The sequence below is a fragment of the Dendropsophus ebraccatus genome, chromosome 2 (genome assembly GCF_027789765.1).
Source record: "Dendropsophus ebraccatus isolate aDenEbr1 chromosome 2, aDenEbr1.pat, whole genome shotgun sequence".
Lineage (NCBI taxonomy): Eukaryota > Metazoa > Chordata > Amphibia > Anura > Hylidae > Dendropsophus > Dendropsophus ebraccatus.
Window position 1 is genome coordinate 115,492,865 of NC_091455.1, and position 24,255 is coordinate 115,517,119.

Here is a 24,255-nt window from a genome sequence, read left to right on the forward strand (position 1 = left end):
GAAGTGTGTAAAGGGTTATTGTTTATTTGTATGTCACATATATCTGCAACCCAATTGGAATATGATCACCTCTCTCTTTACTTCTTCTGTTTGCATTTTTCACCCACTCAAAGCACACTTTAGATGCACCTATGGGTGTAGGAAGTGTATGAGTCTTTCATGTTGGACATTGTAGAGGAAGGATGCAAGCTAGGCAGCTCTTTACAGTGGTCCACTCCGGGCCTTAGCCCTCTGCCAGGTCCCCTACTCTAGTCAGTCTTAGCTAGAACCCCGTATGGGTAGGACGCAAGACAACACACAGTTTTCTTTTCAGTAAAGCTACACCACACTATGCAGTATTAGACCTCTTTCAAGAGAGGACAAGTCAAAGACAACCTCGACCCATGCTGAGGACAAGGAGAGTCACAGAGCAGGACAGTATCAACAGACAGCAGTAAGCTTGGAACTTATCCGGATAGAGCAAAGTTGCGTAAAGCCTAGGAATTCTATCTCGCAGCGTGGTTGTCAGCAGGAAATCCTCAGCATTCCGCTCATCCAAGGTAACAAGGTCTGGGGCCCTGTGTCACCCCCTAGGACGGTTTAGCCAAATCTAGTGGGCATCAGGTGGTGTGCACAAGTATTCTCTTCTTCTAAGTATTCTTCTATCTAATCCTCCAACATCCCGGCAGAGCACTGATCTATTTGGGGTAAGACTCCCATGACAACCTCCTCTCTGCCACTCTGCTTCTTTGCATCACTCAACACGCTACACAGTCAGCACGACTGTATTCTACCTTACATTCCTATCGCAGAATGCAGTTGCTCTGTTGTCGAGTATTGGTCTATAAGTCTTATCAAGTGTTTTATCAAGAGGAATATCATAATTGTGTAAAGACTCTGTTATCCTTCACTGTGCACTGACACAGTATACACCACAACTTTGGGACACTTCCTCTTTCTGTGGGTGGCAGTTCCGATGAGTCCAGGAGGGCCACTACACCGCTCTGGCCATCCGTGTGTACACTAACCCAAGGACGGGGTTCCTTGGGTTAGTGTACACACGGATGGCAGCCCGGCAGGACATTGACCACAGGAGAAAAAAGTACAACCGACCTCCTAAAATAAAAGCAGGCATGCCATCACACCTGTGTGCCTACACGGCACTGGCGTCAAAAATTAACACCTCGAGGTCTGGCTGTATCTCTGCCAACAACCACCAGAGTGGCGTCACACTTCACCATCTAGCAAGTGACCGGCAATCCTCCGACACAATATTACCGGGGGCTCACACCACAAATACGTTAGGAAAATATTCAGAAAGAGGACAGAGCCAGTATAATGAGCTCCTCTCAAGAGAAAGTTGGCACAGAAAGTTAGTGAGTAGTTCAGTGCGGCTGAGGAAGAAGTAACATCTTCTGAGGGAAACCAGGCTTTTAGGGAAGTCTACACCTAGATGGAGTCAGCAGCAACACCAAGAGTAGTACAGGGCAATCCACGAAGGGATAAAAGCCAAGGAGCTTACTTATTTATGTCAGACCAAGGAATGATTAGGATTGACTCCATTCTGGGAACCAAAAGTTGTGGCTTAAGGCCCAGCTCAGATACCCCTAAAAGCCCTCCAAGGCACTGGGAAGTGATTCACTGCTCACCACTAAAGGCGCAACTCCACACATGCCAACAAGATTGCAGTAATAACAGTGACCCATCTTTAGCCGGCAGCCATTGTAAAAGAGCAGTTGTAGTACGGAGAACTTTTCTTGTTTGAAACAATCTGCTTAAGTAAAAGTCATTGTTGCTCCTCACTGCCTCGACTCCCTGTTGTCTGAATTATTCTGCACTTCATCACCATCGAGGGCTTCTCCATCACCACCTCAGGCAGCAGTAACAGAAAAGCTCCAGGGGGAACTACAAGTACCATCATCACCAAACACCTAGGTGCAGTCCCTCTTTTTAACCTCTTTGGCATTATTCACCTCAGGAAGGGCAAGAGTTATTACCAATCAGCCTGTGGCAGGACATTTATCTATTTATCCAGTATGGCCTTCTCTCTCCCTGAGTAATCCCCTCAACTCCAGGCTGCTACACCTCCTCCCACACCTCTTTCTGCATTGATTGATTGACAAACAGAGCTTGTATTCCAGCACTGGACCATGAACTTCAATCAGTCAAAGCAGGGCATGTCTGGAACAACTGCCTTGAACAGTGTGTTTTGTTTACACTGTGCAGTATATGTTTTTATATGGCAGTCTAGGGCAGATGTATAAAATTACTAGAAAATGTACCCGCCGCTGCCCGGGTATAAAGTGTCAGCGTGTTAACTAGATTTGTTCAAATCTATGCCCTTGTTTTTTTTTTTTAAGGGGAAATCGCTAGGAGCCCTATATACCCCTTTATACATTATATACCCCGACAGTTCTGCACTGTTTAAGTAAATTGTAGCTTATGCACATTAGAAATAAACTAAAAACTTTAAACATCCTAAATACCTAATAGCCAAACTGAGATGTCATGTGATCAGACTGTATACAGAGCCTGGTTATATACAACATTGGCAGTTTTATATACATAGCCTGGTTATATACAACATTGGCAGTGTTATATACAGCCTGGTTATATGCAACATTGTCGGTGTAATATACAGCCTAGTTATATGCAACATTGGCAGTGTTGTACAGTATACAGGCTGATTATGTACAACATTATGTACAACATTTGTAGTGTTATGCTGAGCCTGGTTATATACAACATTGGCAGTGTTATACAGTATACAGCCTGGTATACAACAATAACAGTGTAATACTGAGCCTGGTTATATAAAACATTGGCAGTGTTATATACAGCCTGGTTATATACATCATTGGTAGTGTTATATGCAGTCTGGTTATGTATAACATTGGAAGTGCTATGCTGAGCCTGGCTATATATATTGACAGTGTTAATTGAGGTCCTGTATACCTGTAGTATATAGTTGGTGGAGGTCCTTTATACCTGTAGTGTATAGTTCTGGGGTTCTGTATACCTGTAGTGTAAAGTTTGCCCCCCCTCCCCCGCTGACTGCAGACCATAATTGTGAGTGTGTGTGTGTGTGTGTGTGCAGAAAACCTGCAGCTTATAATAATAAGTGCATACACAATCCTGCATCATCATAATCTGGCCCTCTTAGGCACTACTTTTCATCCTTGGTGGGGACAACACAGAAGAGGTTTCAAAGTTTCTAATACTGTATACCCCCCCCCCCTTGCAGGTAGCCCCCGGACTGTATACACTCCCTCCTCTTACAGGTACTCCTATACTGTATACACTCGCTCCCTTCAGGTAGCCCCCATACTGTATACACCCCCCACCCCTGTGGGTAGCCCCCATACTCTAGACACTCCCCCCACATGCTGGTAGCCCCCATACTCTATATAACCCCTCGCCCTTGTAGGTAGTCCCTATACTGTATACACTCCACCCCCGCAAGTAGCTCCCATACTCTATACACTCCCCCCTCTTCTTGCAAGTTGCCCTCATACTGTATACACCCCCCACCCCTGCGGGTAACCCCCATACTCTATACACTCCTCCCACTTGCAGGTAGCCCCCATACTTTATACCCTCCCCCCACTTGCAGGTAGCCCTCATACTCTATACACCCAACCCCCCCCCCCACGCAGGTAGTCCCTATACTGCCGCTGCGAGTTTGTCAGCAGCCCGCTCCGCTGGAGCGTATACATCACCTGGTCCCCGCTCCGTCTTTTTTTGGAGACTTCCGGCACGTCCCGCTCGGCCAATCAGTGCGCTGCCCCGCCACAGCATACTGACTGGCTGAGCTGGACGTGAAGACACCGGGAGCCCCGAAGCAAGCCGGAATGGGGAGCAGGTAATGTATACGCTCCGGCAGCGGGGGGTTAACAGGGCGGGCTGCTGACAAACTCGCAGCGTGATGTCGAATTTGCAGTGAGAAATCCGCTGTGGATACACCCAGTGTGTTTGTACCCTTGCTGTATTTATTTATGTGGATCTGTTGTGAGACAGCTGGTCCTAGCAACCAATCAGATTTCAGCTCCCTGTGAAAATGAAAGTAGTAATCCTATCGGTTGCTAAGGCTCCCAACTGCCGTGTCTGCTGGGCAGCTGAAGCATTAATTATATCACCTGTGTTTGCAGTGTGGAGATTCTCCCATTCATCTCTATGGGGTGCTCTTCCCCCTCCCCCTCCCCTCCTGTACATCTGGCAAGGACGGGACCTTCGCTCTAACCTTCCCAGGCACCCAATGTACCGTGTGTGTGTGCCAAATTTGGGGTCAAATGGTTCAGGGGTTTGGAAGTCTATATGGGACAGGGCATCAGGGCAAAGATTAGACAAGACTGTTCCAAATAGTCCCATGAATGTAAACATGGAAAGCAATGACAATTTAGCCTTATGTTGAAGTCCCAGCAAATCCCATTAAACCAGGCCCAAAATGTCCCAGTAGACCACAGAAATTTTTATTTTTATTTTTGTGTTTTTGTTTTTTCCTCCTCCCCTTCTAAGAGCTCTAGCACTTTCTGTTTTCTATCTACAGGGCCATTTTTTACAGGAGTAGTTGTACTTTGCAATGGTAAAAAAGAATGCAATATGGTAACTTTTGGGGGTTCCTGTGACTACGTAATGCACTATATGGTAAAAGCGACATGATACCATTATTCTTTAGGTCAGTCCGAACACAACTACATGCAGGTTTAAACAGATTTTCTAATGTCATATATATTTTTTTATTAAATCCTTTTTTTTTGCAATTAAATATTAATAAAATGGGCCTATTGTGACGCTTATAACTGTTTTATTTTTTCACCTCCGGGGCTGTATGGGGTATCATTTTTCCTGCCATGATCTCTAGTTTTTATTAATACCATATTTGTGAAGATCGAACGTTTTGATTACTTTTAATACATTTTTTTTATATACAGTATAATGTAACAAAAAAATCTGTAATCCTGGCACTTTTTTCCCTCTTTTCATCTACACCGTTCGCCGTTAGTGATGAAGATTGTTATATTTTAATAGATCGGACAATTACGTACGCTACGGTATATTATATGTTTATTTATTTTTATATGTTTTATTTATATAATGGGAAAGGGGGGGATTTAAACTTTTATTGGGGGAGGGGCTTTGGGATGCTTATAAAAAACATTTTACTTTTTTTTTTTATACATTTTAAGTCCCCTTGGGGGATTTTTACATACATTTATTAGATTATACACACTGATCATTGCTATGCCATAGGCATAGCATTGATCAGCGTGATAGGCGCTCTGCTGATTAAGTCACACTGCGGGGGTCCTGATAGGTGACAGGTGACTGCCCCTGTCACTTACACCTAAATCGCGACGTTTAAGGGGTTTATGACACGCTGCAGCGCGATCACTGCAGCCTGTCATTAACAGTGAGGGCCCGGCTGCTCACTGCAGCCGGCCCCCACCTCCTATGAAGTGCGCTCCGCTCCGGGACAGTGACCCATGGCGTATCGGTACGTCCTGGGTCATTTAGGGGCTAAGGGTAGCTTCACATGTATCGTATCCGCAGCAAATTTTTCGCTGCGAATTCGCAGCAAAATCCGCTGCGGATACTTGCCCATTTACTTCAATGGGCTGTCATCCTGCTGCAAGTATGTCAAACTCAGCACCATTAACACCGGAAAATACTGTACCATACTGTTTTTTTTCTTTTAAACAAAAGGCTTTTAGATGAGAAGATTAATCGCTATAATATTATATATCGTTAATGCGATCATTATCAAAATGCAATATTATTGTTAAAAATTCATACTGATAATTATTACTTGATAATAAACATTTCCAATGGACATCTGTATACATGTCATAATATTAAGGAGAACACTTCAAATAAAAAGGTCTTCAACTAGGACCCTAAAATTAAAAAGACTGGTCAAATAACTTGTAAGCACTTTGTAAAACTGAATACAGGAAATAACTTACAGTAAACTGACGCACTTCTCCATTTTCTATTAAATCATATTCTTTTTCAGGAGTTATAGCATAAGCCATTTTCTGAAATACAACAGAAATACATATTTTAAATTACATTATATAACACATATATGTTGCAGTGAAATGATAGAATCCAGGGATTTGATCAAAACCCGGGAAATGATTAAATGACCACGCCGTTCCATTATTTTCCTGCAGAAAGTCAGGGATTTGATCAAATCCCTGATCCCTTTAAGGAAAATGATGGAATGAATTCTATCATTTCCCTCCCTGCGACATACCTCCCAGCAGGCACCACAGCAGGAGCAGGAGGGCCCATGACAGCGCGCCGGCGTCCTGTCACCTCCCAGCAGGCATTACAGCAGCAAGCGGGTGGATGGCGAGGAGGACCAAGATGGCGCAGGAACTCCTCCCCGACCCTCCCCGCAGGCAAATGGCGACGGAGGCGGACGGGGAGCAGAGTGGACAGGCTGGGGGAGCAGGAGGCAATACAGTAAGCAACTTCTATGTTGCAGAGGAAATGAGCGGACGGGGAGCAGAGAGGCAGCGGAGGCGGCCAGGGAGCAGAGCGGACAGGCGGGGGGAGCAAGAGGCAATACTGAAAGCAACTTCTATGTTGCAGGGGAAATGATAGAATGTATTCCATAATTTCCCTAAAAGGGATGAGGGATTTGATCAAATCCCTGATACTATCATTTCACTGCAACATATACAGATGTGGACTCCAGTGTCTCCTGATACAAAATAAAGAGAAACTATAAGAAGGTTATTAGAATCTAACCTGCTGATAGCTCCTTATTGCGCACGGGACATAAACCTTGGTGCAATTTTCCTGATATTAGCAATTTATTTAACCCCTTCTACCGAGGTAATTTGTGCCAGGATGTACAGGTAAAATTAATGCAATTTTCCTCCCCACCTTCTAAGAGCCATAGCACATTTACTATCATATTGGTGTAAGAGAGAAACTTGGATTGCTTTTTATAATTTTTTTCCTGGTATATAATTTAGAAAATTATCAATCTTGGTGGGGGGGGGGGGGGTCCGTTTACACCATTCATCGTGCTGGAACAATAATGTTATATTTTAATAGATCAGACAATTCCGCAAGCTAGGATATGTAATATTTTTATTTATTTATTTTACATATTTTTATAATGAGCAAGGAGGTATAGTAAACTTCTATTTGGGAGGCTTTTTAGGGGTTTTTAAAATACTTTAAAAAAAATGTCTTTTTTTAATTACACTTTTTTTTACACTTAAAAAATGCAATCATTAGATTGCATATACTGATCTATGATATGCCATAGCATAGCATAGATCAGTGTTATCGGCGATCTATGCATAGAGCCTGCCTGAAAACAGACTCTATACACAAATGGCCAATCCAACAGGATGGTGGTAAGTGAATTACCCCCACCCGTTGGTACAAATGATCAGTCAGTGACAGGGGCTTGTCCTGTCACTGACTACCTTAAACGCCGCAAACGCTATAGATCACAGCGTTTAAGAGGTTAATGACAGGCAGCTGCGATCGCATTATCTCCGGCCCCGGGCACAATGATGTGTGCGGGGCCGCTCTCACTGCAGCGGTCCCGCACACATCAAAAGTCCCGTCACTTCAGGAACGTATACTTACGTTCCTGCTGCACGGGGCATGTGCAGCAGGAACGTATATATACGTATTGTGAACGTGAAGGAGTTAATATGCTAATTAGGCATTTTTGTGTACTGGTGGTGAGACTACACCGAGTACACCAATCCGCTCCTTTTAAGGATTATCATTGACTGGAGCGGCTGGGCACCCAGTGCACCAAAATGCATCAATACCATATTAAATAAACTGCTAATATTTCAAAAATGCTGCTAAGGATGAAATTTACAGTAGCTTCAGTAGCTTCATCCTCAGTGCCCCATGTGCTAAAGGGACATATCAACAAGTAAGATGCTTCTAACCTGATAGTTTAATACATTGTAAGTCCATGTTCCCATTAGTAAGACACCGCCGGTGACAGAAAAGATCATCCCGGCCGATGCTGTAGATGCTGATCTTCACTGACACTGAATTCGGATGTGGGCGCATCAGTGTATGCCGGAATCCAAACTCCCCGCTGTATACAATGGAGCGTGCAGCTGGAGCCCCACGCTCCATTGTGTGCACTGACAGGTTTTCCTAACGGGATTCGTTAGGGATCCCGGCCGGAGTGTATACTATGTGTATACACTCCGTCCGGGATTCCCTCAGCTGCAGCACTATGTGATTTCCGTAGTAATCACTGCCGTTGTTGCAAATAGGCAACAACGGCCGTGATTACTACGGAACTTATGTTGTGTGAACATAGCCTAACAACATTTTACCAAAGCCTTTGACAGGCTTTACACATTTGTACATTACTTTATAAACTGTGCACATGTTTAAGGCACTTTAGACTTCTGATTAGTATTTAAAAAAAGCACATTTTCTAATAGTGAGTCTAGTCTCCCTAGCATTATTAAGAAAAAAAAAAATCTTTTGACATGTTGCAGAGATGTGTTAAAGGTTTTGATCACTGAAGGTCTGGGTGTTCATGCCCCCACCAACCTCTAGATAAAGCTGAATTCTACTATCCTTAGCGCCATGCAATTTTTTTGCTGCAAAATGCTACTATCCTTAGCGCCCTGCAATTTTTTGCTGCAAGATACGAGTTCTGTACAGTTAAAATGAGCTTTTGTAACAACAGAGATTGCAACAAGCTGGGCAGAGCTCAGCCACATGTTCTCGTGGCTATGGCTAGAGATTGTTGGGGGTCTAAACACTCAGATCCTGAAAGAATGTGCCATTGTTTATTGGGAAAAGGCGGCCGTCTATTGATAATGAATGACGGACGCAAATAATGGTCATGATCATTATTTGCGGACATCGTTATCAATAGACAACCACCTTTTTCTGATAAAGATACTAATTCTAAATTTATCATGTTCTTTGTGCCATTATTTTGTGTAATTTAGTGTTTTCGTGCACAGCGTAAATTTTTAAGCCACATTTATCATAGTGATTATTTTGTAATGCATTGTAGTTTTCCTTTTTTGTGTGTGCTTTAGACATGTGAACAGTTTGTATATGTAAATGGTTTGTTTATTTAACAAAGGCACAAACAAGATACGCACAATACACATGACTTACTTCTTTAAAGGATCCTGGAAGAGTACAATATTTATATATAGCATAAATCGGTACCATTGCCATGGATGAAATTGCAAGTAACCAGCCAGTCACATTAGCCCACTCTGGGAATGTGTAGTTCCCATATTTTGGAGACCTATAAGTCACAATGCTGACGACAACCACAAACTGGAGAAAAGAAAAAAAAATCTTAAATAATAAAGTAAAACATATACAATAATAAAACAAAAACTGCAGCACAAAAAAAAATCCAAAAAGCAAAGTATTTACTCCTTTTTTTTTTTTTTTTTTTACAAACAATGCAATGCATACATCACATAGTCTCAATAAACAATGTAAACATTTCCATATTCAATTATTTCATATATAAATGTACATTATTCAAGCCTTTTTATATAACATACATTGTATCAATTTATCAAAGTGGACAAATGAGCCAATATATGAACCAATATAAATGTTATATAAAATATAAATCTATGATGTAGACATCTAAAATAAGAAACAAAAACACATACGACCAGATATATAAATGATGACAAGTCATGAAAGTAGTATAGATCAGCATATACTACAGTAAAGAAATGTCAGCCGACAACAAGTCCTTCACTCTCCATACCAGTGTGCATCTTCCCACTCTAAATGCTCTTTGTAATCTGGCAAGGCAGTGCTCAGTGGTAACCGCACATATTAAAGGTAAACAAATATAAAGACTGGGGCACTCACCAGTCCAAAAGTAATTTATTGGAATAGGTAATAAGGTGCTACAGGCAACACTTGTTTTACTGTTCACATAGTTCCAAGTTCAGCTCTGTAGAAGCTATAGTAGGTGAACATATTGAAACAATTGTTGCCTTTAGCACTTTATTACCTCTTTCCATAAACTTCTTCTGGACTGGTGAGTGTTTTGGTCTTTATACTTTTTTTTCTTTGGATAAAACAGCATATAAATCACAGCTGTTCTAATGCTGTATAAATTCAAACCTGTACATCACTGTTGTGCTCAAATACCAACTAAATAGAATAACAACAGAAAACGTATTGCTTAGGTGCTCTAATATATATATCTATATATATATATATATATATATATATATATATTTATATATATATATATACACACAAACATATACACACACAGCTATGACCATTGACAGACAGACACACAAACCAACCAACCAACATTTGCTTCTGTCAGGTAACTGACAAAAGTGGCACAGCAATTATCATGGAAAAGTGCCAGAATGCTACCAGAAGTCAAGTGATAAGAACCCTGAAACAAAACATGTAAAAATTACAAAAACAGAAGCACATTCAGGCACCTAGGTTCATCACCCATGGGGGCTACCAATACGAGGCTACACTGCTTACATACACTGCTAACTAATGAGGAACACGGCAGAAAAGTCGCACCTATAGCCAGCATGAACAAGAGTCAAAGTATGTTTATGAATTAATTTGAAAAAAAAAAATAAAAATAAAAATCATAGCCAGATGGAGGCATTAGGACACACCAATATGTACAAAAAGAGTAATTATAACAATACGTAAAATAAAAAAATATTATTTATCACAAAAAATGGATGGCCTCAATCCATGTGTGGTCCCCTCCATTTAAGTGTGGAACTTGCTTGAAATGATGTATCTAGAAAAACACAAAAATCTGATGTGTCTACCATAACACATACAGAATTGTCTTATGCTTTACTTGAACACCATGGAGTCTAAGGGGCTCTATAAAGCGAGCTCAGGAGCTGAGCTTACTTCATAGAGGGTAAAGATCGTCTGCTATAAGAAACTGGGTCCTCAACATTATTGACTGGCCGCAGCAATTACACTCCCATCACTCTCCTTAAATAGCGTTTAAGTGTGAGTGACAGGAGCTGTTCTCCGGTCCCTCTCCACAGTGTGACTGCAGGGTTCCCGATTGATTTCCCTGACTGACGGAGGTATGCTGCTTACCTCTGTGCAGTCTGCTCCCTGATCTTCTCATACAGTCTGACTCTGTCAGGGTGCTGTATCAAAGCATATTAATGGAAAGTTGAGTGGAAGAAAAAGTGTGGTAGAAAAAGGCGCACAAGCAACCAGGAGAACCGCAGTCTTGATAAAATTGTTAAGAAAAGGCCATTCAAAAATTTGGGAGATATTTACAAGGAGTGGACTGCTGCTGGAGTCAGTGCTTCAAGAGCCACCACACCCAGATGTATCCAAGACATGGGCTACAAGTGTTGCATCCCACATGTCAAGCTACTCCTGACCAATAGACAACACCAGAAGCGTCTTACCTGGGCCAAGCAGAAAAAGAACAGGATTGTTGCTCAGTGGTCTAAGTTGTTGTTTTCAGATAAAAGTAAATTTTGCATTTCATTTGGAAATCAAGGCCCCAGAGTCTGGAGGAAGAGTGGAGAGGCACACGATCCAAGCTGCTTGAGGTCTAGTGTGAACTTTCCACAATCAGTGATGGTTTGGGGAGCCATGTCATCTGCTGGGATAGGTCCACTGTGTTATATCAACACCAAAGTCAGTGCAGCCAACTACCAAGAAATATTAGAGCATGTCACGCATCCCTCAGCCGACAAGCTTTTCTGGCGATGGACTTTTAATTTTCCAGCAGTGGCACCTGTCCACACTGCCAAAAGTACCAATACCTGGTTTAATAACCACAGTATCACTGTGCTTGATTGGCCAGCAAGCTCGCCAGACCTTAACCCTATAGAGAAATTATGGGGTATTATCAAGAGGAAAATGAGAGACACCAGACCTAACAATGCAGACGAGCTGAAGACCGCTATCAAAGCAACCGCGGCTTCAATAACACCTCTGCAGTGCCATCAGCTGATTGCCTCCCTGTCACATCGCATTAAAAAAATGGGAGAATTAAAAAAATGTGACAAGAGAAAATGAAAATTGGCTTGATCCTTAAAACGTACCTGTCACTACAAATACCTTTTGACATGTTATCAGACATGTCAAAAGTTACTGATCACAGCGGGTCTTACTGCTGAAGCCTGCTCTGATCAGAACATATAGCCGTGGAGGGATTGTGATCCATTCCCAGCCCGCGTATTACATCAATATTTTTTAATGTACGTGTAGGAAAAAATGTTGATGTAATGAGCCACCTGCCTAGGAGTGGATGGCACTGCTGCAATTCCTCCATGGCTATATCTCTTGAAGCGTTATGGAGGATGGTAATAGAGCAATCCTAAACACATTTAGTTTTTTTTAAAAAAAAAGGTTTTCATTTTTTAAAAGCAGTCAGATAAAATAAGGTATCGTACTGACTTGAGGAACATAGATAAAATATCAGTTTTACCATAGGGCAAATGGCGTAAACATGAAACCCCCAACAATTAAAACAAATTGTTGTTTTGTGAGTTTTTTTTTCAATGTCATAGCATATTTTATGGAATAATTACGTCTGTCATTGCAAAATATAGTAGGTGTCACAAAAAAGATGGGCTCATGTAGGTTTGTAGGTGAAAAATGCAAGAGCTATTGCCCTTTAACCCCTTCACGTCAGTAACATGTATATATACGTTCCTACTGCACATACCCCGTGCAGTAGGAATGTATATATACGTTCCTGCACTGACTGGGTTACTGATGTGTGTGGGATCGCTGCAGTGAGAGCGGTCCAGTGTGTCCGGGGCAAGAGGTAATAAGAGACAGCTGCGATCCTGCATCTGCGTCTTATTAAGCCCTTAACCGCCGCGATCTATAGTGATCACTGCGTTTAAGGAACTCAGTGACAGAACAAGCATCTGTTACTGAGTGATCCCAATCGCTTGTGCCGACAGGCGGGGGTAAGCTCCTTACCTCCGTCCTATCAGATCGGCAATCCATGTGTAGAGTCTGCTCTCAGGCAGGATTTAAATACATTTAAGGGGGGTTATTCAGCTTAGAAAAACTATTTTCCAATACCCTATTATGTAATTGTAAGCTAACTGAGGAGGGGTCCCCTCTGTCCTGATCTGCATTACATAGACAGCACATTGATTTAAATGTGCACCATGTAATGTTTCATTTTACATGTGATGGTGCCGCAGTATATTTAACATGTATTGCCGGGATTTTATTGTCAGGGAACCCTTTCAAATAAGTAACTTGGTAGATTTGTAGCGGAATAAGCAGAATAAAGCAAGCTTCAAGGCTGCAGTACAAATGGGATCATTTATATATGTATTTTGGGAGTCCATTCAAAATTAATTACATTCAAAAAATTATCACGGTAATGATGGGTCAAAATAAACTATTATGCATTAGAAGAACAATACATAATTTTTTTAATTACAAAAAATGAGGTTTAGTAAAAAGTGGCATAATTTTAAACAAACATCTATTCAAAAATAATAAGTACAGAACATTAAAGAAATGATACATGAGAAAACCAAGTAGACTCCTTAACTCAATAACACAAATTTATAACTAGAAAATCACAAATTTGCCTTAGGCCATCAATGTATAACTAGCTAGAGGACTAGATGTGGCTGCTAGCTCTGCCCTCCCCATTTGCTCTGTTAGAATTATTTCAGTAGTTCACTATAATTGGACAAGCATGTGGTCCCTAAAGAAAAACGGCTGACAGTTATTGAGGTGCTTAAGCAGCAAGGTTAACTGGTGTTCCCTGTGGCGAGGAGATTTGGCAGTGGGTAAATGCTGTGGCTGACGGGTAAGCTGCAGCAGCTGTGGGGACTCCTCTTCAGACCACCGGCACCCGTGCTTCAGCGCCGGCTTTCCTCCCCAACCTTCACCTGGCAGCTGCCAGCCCTAGCATTCACCCGCTGCTGCTTCTCTCTGCCGGCCTACCCAACCTCCCATCATCTATCACCAGCCCACCTCCTACCCTCCCAATGCCCCGGACAGCCACCAACCTGCCTGACCTCCTGGCACCCATCACCAGCCCGCCACCTAACCTCCATATGCACAGCCAACCATAGTATTCACCTGCTGATGCTATTGCTTCTCTCTTCTACAGAGAATACCTCTGACAGCCTGCCCCAGCGGCGGGCACCCATCTCCAGGCCACCGGTGCCTGTTCTTCAGTGCCAGTGGCCTACCAAACATAATTAGTACTGTCCTGTGCGGAATCACCCGGACTATTAAAAAATCACATTCCTGATCTTGAACAGCAAACATAAGCATAAAAACCTTCAAAAAAAAACTTCAAAATATTCAAAATTGCTGACAGATAACATGTCGGTTTTACTACATGGCAAACAGCATAAAAATGAAACTAAATTTAACCAAACCAAAATTAAGCATATCATTATAAAGTACAATTGATGTCTCAAAAAATAAAACCTCATATTGGTCTATAGGTTAAAACAATAAAAGCACTATAGCTTTTTAAACAAGAGGTAGAAGAAACAAAAGTGCAAAAAAAGAAAATGCGCTCATTCCTTAAGGGGTTGAACACCCAAGCTTAGGGTTTTATTTGGTAAAAGCAGATGAATAAATATATCAACATTACTAACTTCAGGTAAATCTTACCAGGAGGAAACAAGGGCTGACGAACTTCCAACAAAGTCTCCAGTACAATCCCGGTCTCTTACCAATCATTTCTTTTATGTCATCACTGAACCGATTAACTCCTGTTGAAAATATACACATGCATGCAGTATAAGTAAACTTTACAAAAGATGACTTGAGAAACCAGCCTCATTCTAGGTGCAAACATAACATAAAATGTAGGTTTAAAAACTGTCAGTCTCATATTCTTCCTCTGTTGAACAATTAATACATTTGGTTCAGCTATAAGGCACATATTTAAATAGAATATCACTAATTCATTTATTCATGTTTTTACTGATTCGAGCCAGATTGTAAAACATGTTTCCTTTCTAATCTATTTCCCGATTGTATTTTTTTTTTTCATTTTAGTACATTATAAATGGGACTAGCCATTTTGCCTGAGCTTCTTTTAACATCTTTTATATGCTTTACATCAAACCTCGTGCAAATAGGCAGAACAGAGTAAAGGGAACCCTATTCACTTCTATGGTAGAGTTTTTAGGCATGCCCTGTGACCTGTGCAGAGGTCATTGTGCAGGCTAGGAGGGAAGCTGAGCACTGACCGTCATCTATTATGAATGGTTTGATTCTGTCTGTCATCTATATTCTAGTGTCTCTGAATCACATATAGCTTATGGCCAAAGGGTATGACATAATTGCCTGTTTGTCCCTTACCTTCACTGAACCTATTGGTTGAATAGACGTTATTGACATAAGCAGCTATCAATTAATGGGGATAAGAAGTGGTCCGCGTATTGACCATTGTTCTCCCAATAGTGAATATCTAGAGGTTGAACCAATACCTATTAGAAATGTACTGCATATTCTATAAATATGCCAAAAAGGTGTAAGATGGAAAGCTGGCTATGATACTGGAGATTTTAAAGAGGGTATATTAAGTAAGATACAATGATATACTATGGTTTTGTTTAGCACTACATTTTTGACGTATTAAAAAAATAAAATTAAATCTTGTAAATCTTCAGTTAAAAACAATAAGTTCTTACCATAAAACCATGCAATTCCAATAGCTTCAATGAGTACTCCAAATAAAATTGAGGTGCCTGCTGCAAAATGGTCAAGAAGTGTAAAAACATAAATTCCACCCTGCAATAAAAGAAAAAGAACAGCATATATTCTCAATAACTGTCATTTTGGTAGTTCACAATGCAAAGTGGATGCCCAGAACCGGACTGATCAGAATTTTTGACATATGAAAGGTTTTCTATAATGACAGTGACACTTTAAATACCACGTGCTATTTTATTTAACAAGGACAGGTTCATTTTGATACTACAAACTAGAGGATGCCAGATGTGAACTGATAAATAAACCTAAACACTACTAAAATTGATTTTCCAATAATGCATTATAGTTTACTGATCCCTGACAAAAAAAAAATTCTCCTCTCTTTCTATCCATTAATAGGTAACCATTCTTTACCATACTCCACCAGACAAAGGGGTTATCCAGCATTAGAAAAACATGGCCACTATCTTAGAGAAAGCATGTCTCCAGTTCAGGTGATGTTTGCTCTATTCACTTTAATGGAACTGAGTTGCACCCAACCTCACCCAAACTGGAGAGATTGGAAGAAAGTGGCCATATCTTTCTAACACTGGATAACCCCTTGAACCACTTCCCATCACAAGGGATTTTTTTTCACGTGTAAATAGTCTGCTGGTTCCTCCAGGGACAATGGTTCCACAACTCCCCCTCCCATTTTTCTTATGCCTTTATGGTCCTTATGCTAAAAAGTTTCTTCATACAACTGTGGGATGTAGCTTCCAAAATATTATATCTATATCCTAGGCTATATTCCCACTACAGGATCATAGTGAGAAAAGGCCATGATTATTTGTGTCCGTCAATATTAACAGACTTCCAACTTTGCCCGCTATGATCCCGTAGTGGGAATATAGCCATAAGGGCTTTCCACTGTACAGGTACCATGGGGTGCACTACAAATGTGCTCAAAAACGGTCCAGCAAAATCTGTGTTAAATATGTAAAATAAACCTTATTCCTTTCCGAGCTCTGCTGTGTGCCCAAACCAGCAGGCTATATGGGGCACTGCTGTGTTTGGAGAAATTGCATAACAAATTTTTGCAGAGTGGTGGGGTGTTGAGTCCCCGCAGTTGGCAGCGGTGGATGTAGATGAAACCTTTACAGGCGCTGGACAATAGTAGATATAGGACAAAGTCCAAAGCAGGTACTACTAAAAACACATTTATTTGTCACAAGGGACAGCGCGCTTCAGGGTACAGGGGACCCCTTTCTTAAGTCAAGGAGACATATACTGATCCTCCATAAATAGTGGTGAGCTCCAGCAATCCTTGCTGATTATTGTAGTTCTGTAACTCTTGCTCAGCTTTGTATTAAATCTCTCTCTGTGTTTGACCTTTGAATTTCTCTGATCTGACTATCCTTGTTTGCTGCCTACCCTGAACCTTGTTCCTGTATCTTGACCTTACTTTTGCCTGTCGCTTTGTACTTTGCTGCCCGCTGGACTGTAGACTTTGATTGCATTGTGTTTTTTTGTCTGTCCTGGTACTTGTTTTCCACCTATTTCAGTGCAGGGACTGGCACTGTGGTTGCCCACAGTCTTCAATCTTGTGGCAAGTAGGCAGGGACAGTGGGCGGGCTCACTGTTCTTGTCTTGTCTGCCTGTCTTGTCAGTGTCCCAGTGTTAACAATTATAATTTCTGTCTTAATGTCTTAATTCTTATTCTATAAAACATCTGTGGAAGTCAAAGGGTCACTAAATAAAACCCTTGAGGGCTGTACTTCCAAAATGATGTATTTTGGAGGATGTTTCTTCCCATGTCTGACCTAAAATTTTAAAAATAACCTAATAAAAAGAAGGGCCCCCAAATCCACAGGTTACTCAATTTCTGAGGCATGTGTGCAAGGCCAGGAGTGTAATATGGCCACACATTGGACATATCTAAAAACTGCAGATTCAGGGTAATAAATACAGTATACCATTGAAAATACATACAAAATACATAGTCTGAAAGTAATGCCTACCTAAGAAATAAGACTTAAGAAATAAGAGCTTAATTTTGCAGGCTTATGCTCAGCCACTACCTGCCCAACACAAGCTGCAGGGGAGCAGAGGGTGGTAAAAAGATGCTCAGTAAGGTACATTGAATATGGGAGGACAAAGGGGAACATGGGCCAAATACAGAGGGGGGAGGAAGGTATAAAGTATAGGGACTTTCTTGCAAGCAGGAAATTTAACATTTCTGAAACTAATTATTTTTCCATATTTTCACTAATTTTTTAATTCACAAATAATCATTAAATGCATAAGCCAAAATGTATAACTAATATAAAGAATAGTATATCACAAAAAAGCAATCTCAGAATCCCTTGAATATGTTACAGCATTACAAGGGTAATACAAGGGAGAAAGATTTAAAAAATGCGTCTACATCCTGAAGGCCATAATTGCCTGTATCCTTCAGGGGTTAAAGGAAACATTTTGAGCATAACATAGGGACAGACAGACTGTTTCCAGTAGCCTATTCCTGAAGCTAGAGCATACAGTAGTTCCAAAACACTTATTCCTAAAGTGCAGCTGCTCCCCACCAGAGATGCATCCGTTGAGACGAACCCTGACCACCTGCCAATGATTAACAGGTGCTTTCTTATGCGCTTGAAAAACAGAAAAGAGGTTCCAGCATTTGGGGCGACCAAACTCATTCTTTATTGGAGCATAGCTCATGCTATAACTAAGATCCTAATGCTATGACTAAGATCCTAACGGATCAAAACACGTCAGAGCCTTCAGGTTTTTACTGTATCGCTTTGCTTCAATAAAGAATGAGTTTGCACGTCCCAAGTGCTGGAACCTCTTTTCTGTTGATCTACTTTGTGAAGCTCGCACTTCCGTGCACTGGAAGGAGGAGTGATTGCTTGCAGGTGCAGTGAGCTGGGCTGCCTTGTTTTTATGCACTGGTACATGGTAACTACTGCATGCTACACCATCTGGGACAGACCTCTAAAACAAGCATAACTGTATCTATGTTATGCTGCCCTAGGCTTAAAAGGTTTACTTTAAACTTAAACAAATGCTATATAAATTTGGTATGGTTGTAATTGTTGTAGCTGAATAAATGTAAAAGACAATAATAAAATTGTTGTTTATCACCACCCAAAAAAAGTTACAGATCAGCAGCTTTAGTAAGCCCACATCAACAAATATGTTGCTTAACTACGAGAGTTATCACCCCATTCACACCAAGCATGCGGTAACGTATGGCCAATTTATAGGGCTATGCCGCATCAATAATGCTGATGAATTATTTGAGTCACAAGCAGAAGCACTTACCTTACGTTTGTTAGAACGAGGTTACCCCTTGGAGATCATTTATACAGCATGAACTAAAGCCCGTAATCTCACACGTGCCACCTTATTAAGGCAGATCCGAGATAAACAAAAAAATGCATCTAGATTTGTTTTAACATTTAGACACACTCTAATGGATACAGTTATAAGATCAGCTATTTACAAACATTGGAATTTATTAAAAGGGGATACCACACTGTCTGATGGTTACTGTTCAACGCCCATTGGTAGCTTTCCGAAGGTGCCGTAATTTAAGGGACGAAATAGTATGAGGTAGGTTTAGAGATAGAGATGTACAAGAGAGGAGAATCACTTGGTTAGGAAAAGGTAAAAACAATAAAGGTAATTTTAAATGCCATCAATGTCAATATTGTGCGCAGTTAAATGATGTACAATATGTGAATTTGGGAGGTCATTCATGGGAAGTAGAAAGTTTTATTACTTGTCGCACTTCATATGTGGTGTATGCGTTAATCTGTACATGCGGCTTTTATTATTTAGGCAAAACAATAAGACCTATGTATATACGCTTCTCGGAACACATTTGATCTTTACGAACAGGAAAAGGTTGTCCTCGTTTAATTGCTCATATGCATACTGTCCATGAAGGGAATGCCTCTGATTTATGTTTTATGGGTTTAATGCAGGTGAAAACAACACTGGAAGGTGGTAACCGTGATACTAAATTGTTATGAAAGGAAACAGACCTAACCTGAGGATGGAGGCACTGGGCCCCCTAGGTCTGAATGATCGCCTAGGGATTCACGGTACATGTTGGTGATTCTCTTCCAGTTTGGATGTATATATGTTCATCTCCTTATATTGCTCTGTGCTTTGATTTTTACGTCTTTCTAGTACTGCTGATATGCAGATAATATATGTATGTATGTTGTGTCTTTTTAAATATGTATTTTAGTATGTATCACTTTTGTATAAAAAGATGGTAAGACGTGATGACGTTAGGGCTGTGACGAAACACGCTGTGACGTGCGAAACAGCTGTTGCCTATTGTTCATCCGCTACTAATGTTTGTTGCCACATGAAGGAATAAAAGAAATTTGTATTTTGCGAATACCGCCGAGTGCCTCCGCTGTTCCCTTGTGAGTACAATCTTTAATCGTCACTGACTGTCTGTTTGGGAGAGCACCTCCGCTGATACACCGATCCTAAGGTCCAGTTCAGACTAGTGGGAGTGCCGAGGTCAATATCTCTTTTATATGTGACTTAAGTTTAATAATGCCTTTAAGATCCCATGAAATGATAAACCTATATGGAACTACTGCACTATGATTTTAAAAGGATGTAAGATGGTGTTTTGTAAATTTCTAGGAGATTCTAGAAGCTAAAAAAAATTCTGTAGTGAAAATAACTTACATTGGTTACACAGGAGAGCGATATGAAAAATGTACAGAGGACAATGAAAAGTGTAAATAGCTCTCGATGTCTATGCAGGAACTTGAATTCATCAATGATTCCTGTTATTACCGACTCCATTCCACCCATCTGTAATATAAAAGGAAACAATGGAGTAAGTAAAATGAGTATACAGAAATATACAAAGTTTTTATCTTTGCTAGGTCACATAATGTATTGTACATCTGAAGAGTTTGCCATCTTTCAATTTTTTAACTAAAAATCAGTATAAAAAGTATATAACTTTGCCTACAAACCGATGTGGACTGCACATTGTCTCTCTTGATGTAGTAAGTCATGCAAGCCTTTATTTGTATTGTAAAATACCAAAGTGGGTAAAAACTCAAAATCTGTTTACACACCATTGAAGCATTGAAACGCTGATGAAGCCAGTGCTATTAGTGATATATTAGTTATATTTCTCTGAGTGATAGGTTTTTTGAAATACAATTTTCTAATTCCGGGGTACCTGTGGAATTTTGAAAGAGACCCTGGAATTTTGACATTTTCAGTCCTATAACAAGTATCTATGATAAGGTAGGTCTGGGGTCTGGGAGCTTTGGCAACCCAGGGTATACTTCAGAAATCAGAGTTGAAATACAAAACAAATTGAATTTGAAAATTTATTTGAAATTTAATCAATGACCCTGGTAAAACTGCGATCCAAAGCACTTATTACATATGCTGTAGAAAGTTGTCACATGGGGAGAGGAAGTGTAGCCACACCTTTAGTGAGTCTTCCTCTGGTTTCTGTACAGGAAGTACTCAAGCCAGAACGATCCTTACAGGGCCCTCGCTTATGCCAGGCTCCCTGTTAGAGGACAAGGGAAGTCTTAGTCTAGACATCATCTCCCCTTTCTGTAGGTGGCGGTGCCGATAGTCCGGGTAGGCCGCAACTCTACTCCAGACCACCGTGATAATGGTCCAAGGGACCACCAAACAGCCCGGCAGGTTACTGACCACAGGGGAAAGGTATAGCAAGCCTTACTAAAATAAAAGCAGATGTGCCATCATACCTGTGTGCTCAACTGGCACTGGCATCACAACAACACCTGGCTGAGCTATTCCCCGACCAACCAGTACTGTAGTGGAGTCACACTTCACCATCTGGCAAGTGACCGGTCGTCCCCCACACCAGTGGAGCACCACATCTGCACATGATGTCCTCCGATGATTCCTGAACCATTTCTTTACAATCAGACGAGGGACCTAAGAACAGTTCCTGGAAGGATTCCAGTACAGAATCACTTATCAGTGTGGAAGATATACTGTATGTCATATGCTATTGTTATGAATGCATTTTGGCGCAGTCCTCGGTGCGTAAGGTACGACAGAGATTGCCCTTTTGGCCATAATCTTCCATTTATTCTGTGTTTTGTTTGCCTTTGTTTGTGCCAGTCTGAACTGTGTCTTATTCCTTCTGGTCTGCTAATTGTTTTCCCTGCCCTACCCGTGTCTGTTCTGCTAAGTTTCCTCTGGTCATGTAACAGTTAACCTGCCTTTGCCTCAGTGATTGACAGCTGGTCTCTCCAATCACCTTCTGGACCAGAACCCTGGCCTCCTATATTACTAACCCCAGTCTGTGTGCTCATTGCCGGTTATTGACTTAGTCTCTGCCTGCTTGTGGTTCTGTTTCTTTGCTTCTCCTGATTTCTGCTTTGAATCTTTTTGACCTCCCTTGCTTGCCGCCTGCCCCTGACCATATTGCCTTTACCACTTTCCCCTCTTTCTTGTGAGGAAGGAGACGTCTTGCTCTTCCTCGCTACTGTTTGTGATGTGTATGGACTGATGCATCATAACACCACTCAGGGTGTATAAGGACTAATGCATCCAGTTTCTGTTCCAAGAGTTATTGCACTATAGACAATTTAATTATTTTCTTCTGCGCTTTAAATTTTATATCATATTTCATATTTATATAACTTTTTTAATTATATGTACTTATACATGTTTCCAGATTGCCTTATTAAAGCAACCCATGCTGTGCTCACCTTCTTTCATGACTTTGCCTTAGGTGTTACACTATGGATGGCTTTTGAAGTGGGGGAGTGTGCCACTAAGTTCTTACACACCTGAGCAAAGTAACTCTCAGGTTCACTCAGAAGGGAATGAAGGAGAGTGTGTTAAGTGTTTTCCCCCACTATGTGTCACTGCTGTATTGTCAGAACTGAGCGTTGGCATTCCTCGGTTTAGGTTGTGCGACTGAGAAGTCGCTGAGTGGGGGCAGTTTCAGAACCCTGTCTGAACACAGGTTTATTTTAGGTTTGTTCAGCCCCACCCGTCTTGCTTGTTATGCCTTGGCAGCTTGAGGTTTAACCTGCTGCTGTGCAGGTGAGCTGTGTGGAGGATCAGTGGCAGGTCCAATCAGCTGCTGGACTGAGTTTCAGATCTTCCATAAATAGTTTGTCAGCCAAGTAGACAGTGCTGGCTATTAGTGTTCCTGCTAGGCTTATTCTTGCTGTGACTTTTAGTTCTCCTGACCTTTTTGCTCGTTCTTTGACTTCTCTATCTGCCGCCTGCCTTTCTGCTTGACTTTTGACCCTTTTGCCTGACGATTTTGTACCTTTGTTGCCCACCATTCCCGACCCGAACTGTTGACCCCGACTTATTGTGTAAGTCTATCCTTTGTTTTGTGTTTTTACTTGTTACAGAGCAGAGACCGCCTTTGTGGTTGTCCGCAACCGCCTAGGGCTGTCCGTGGCAAGTACGCAGGGACAGTGGGCAGGGACAGCCATGGCTCACTGTCTTTGTGTATCTGCCTTACAGCCTTTGCCACCATCCAGTGCCAACATGTATTTATTCTATGTATTATGTCAAGCACAGCTGAAGGTCTCATGGGTTAACTGATTGTTTGTCAAGTTGTATTTTTATCCTATTACAGGTGCAGGCTCTTTTTCCTCACTTTCTTCCTTTTACTTCTCAGCTTGCTTGTTCACACACAGCCCATCAATGATACACTAGCTAAGGCACCCCTATAAAAAGGAGCTAGTTCCTGATAGGAACTCTTGTTGAGTCAGTGGAAGTGGAGAAACAGAGAGCATAGTTCCTACTGCAGCGAAGCAAGGGCCTAACTTAGGCTAGGACCCTTGTAAGGACCAAAAGAGAGATTTCTTCTATGTCAGTGACTATAGCTAGCTTGCAGTGCTGGGGCCTTAGAAGGGAGTGACATTCTCTAAAGAAAACCTTGTCCATGCCAGTGATACCTTCAACAAGACACAGAGCAGTAACCCTGCAGTTAGGTACTGATCCCAGTAGGACAGATAGCGTGCACCAAGCTGAAGAATCCTACTGTAACGCACGGCTATTCTGGGAAGGCTCAGAAAGTCTGCTCAACTTAGTACAGAGTCCTGGGACCTTGTACTACCCTACTAGGGCGGGAATCCGACACTATTGGATTCTAGTCTATTTTTGTTGCATCTTTACACCTGTTCACCCTTGGGTTATCCTCAAACCTCAAGCGCAGTGCCCATTTGTCTGGGGGTGGGTTCCAACACCATTCCTGGCCACCGTGACAAGTGCTCAAGTGAGCCTAAACCCACACAGCGGCCACAACAACGCATAGCTACCATGGCATACGGCACCTATAATACTTGTAAATTGTCTGGAATATGCATTTTTTTCTCTTACACTGAGAGACCTCTAGTCCTGAAAAGGACTGTTGGGTGTGTTTTTTAAGCTAATCACGCACCTGCCTAACAACACCAAGTACTTTTGAGTGCCCTGACACTTGAGTGAATAGTGTGCTCAAAGAGCGTGCTTGCTCCTCTCTAATTATAACATATCTGTATTATTCTTGTAATGTCACATAATTGGACTTACTATTCCTGTACCAGGACTTTGCTGTATTTATTAAACTTG

General features: G+C 41.4%; 1 protein-coding gene across 1 annotated transcript in view; it reads right to left on the bottom strand.

Moving 5' to 3' along the window:
• SLC6A3 (solute carrier family 6 member 3) overlaps positions 1-24,255 on the bottom strand; it is a 63,434-nt gene that overhangs the window by 4,469 nt on the left and 34,710 nt on the right. The window contains exons 10-14 of the mRNA XM_069960257.1: positions 20,359-20,487; positions 15,639-15,738; positions 14,611-14,711; positions 9,118-9,285; positions 5,943-6,014 (exon numbers count right to left, since the gene is read on the bottom strand). Of these exons, the coding sequence (XP_069816358.1) occupies positions 5,943-6,014; positions 9,118-9,285; positions 14,611-14,711; positions 15,639-15,738; positions 20,359-20,487 (570 nt within the window). The remainder of the gene's footprint in view (positions 1-5,942; positions 6,015-9,117; positions 9,286-14,610; positions 14,712-15,638; positions 15,739-20,358; positions 20,488-24,255) is intronic.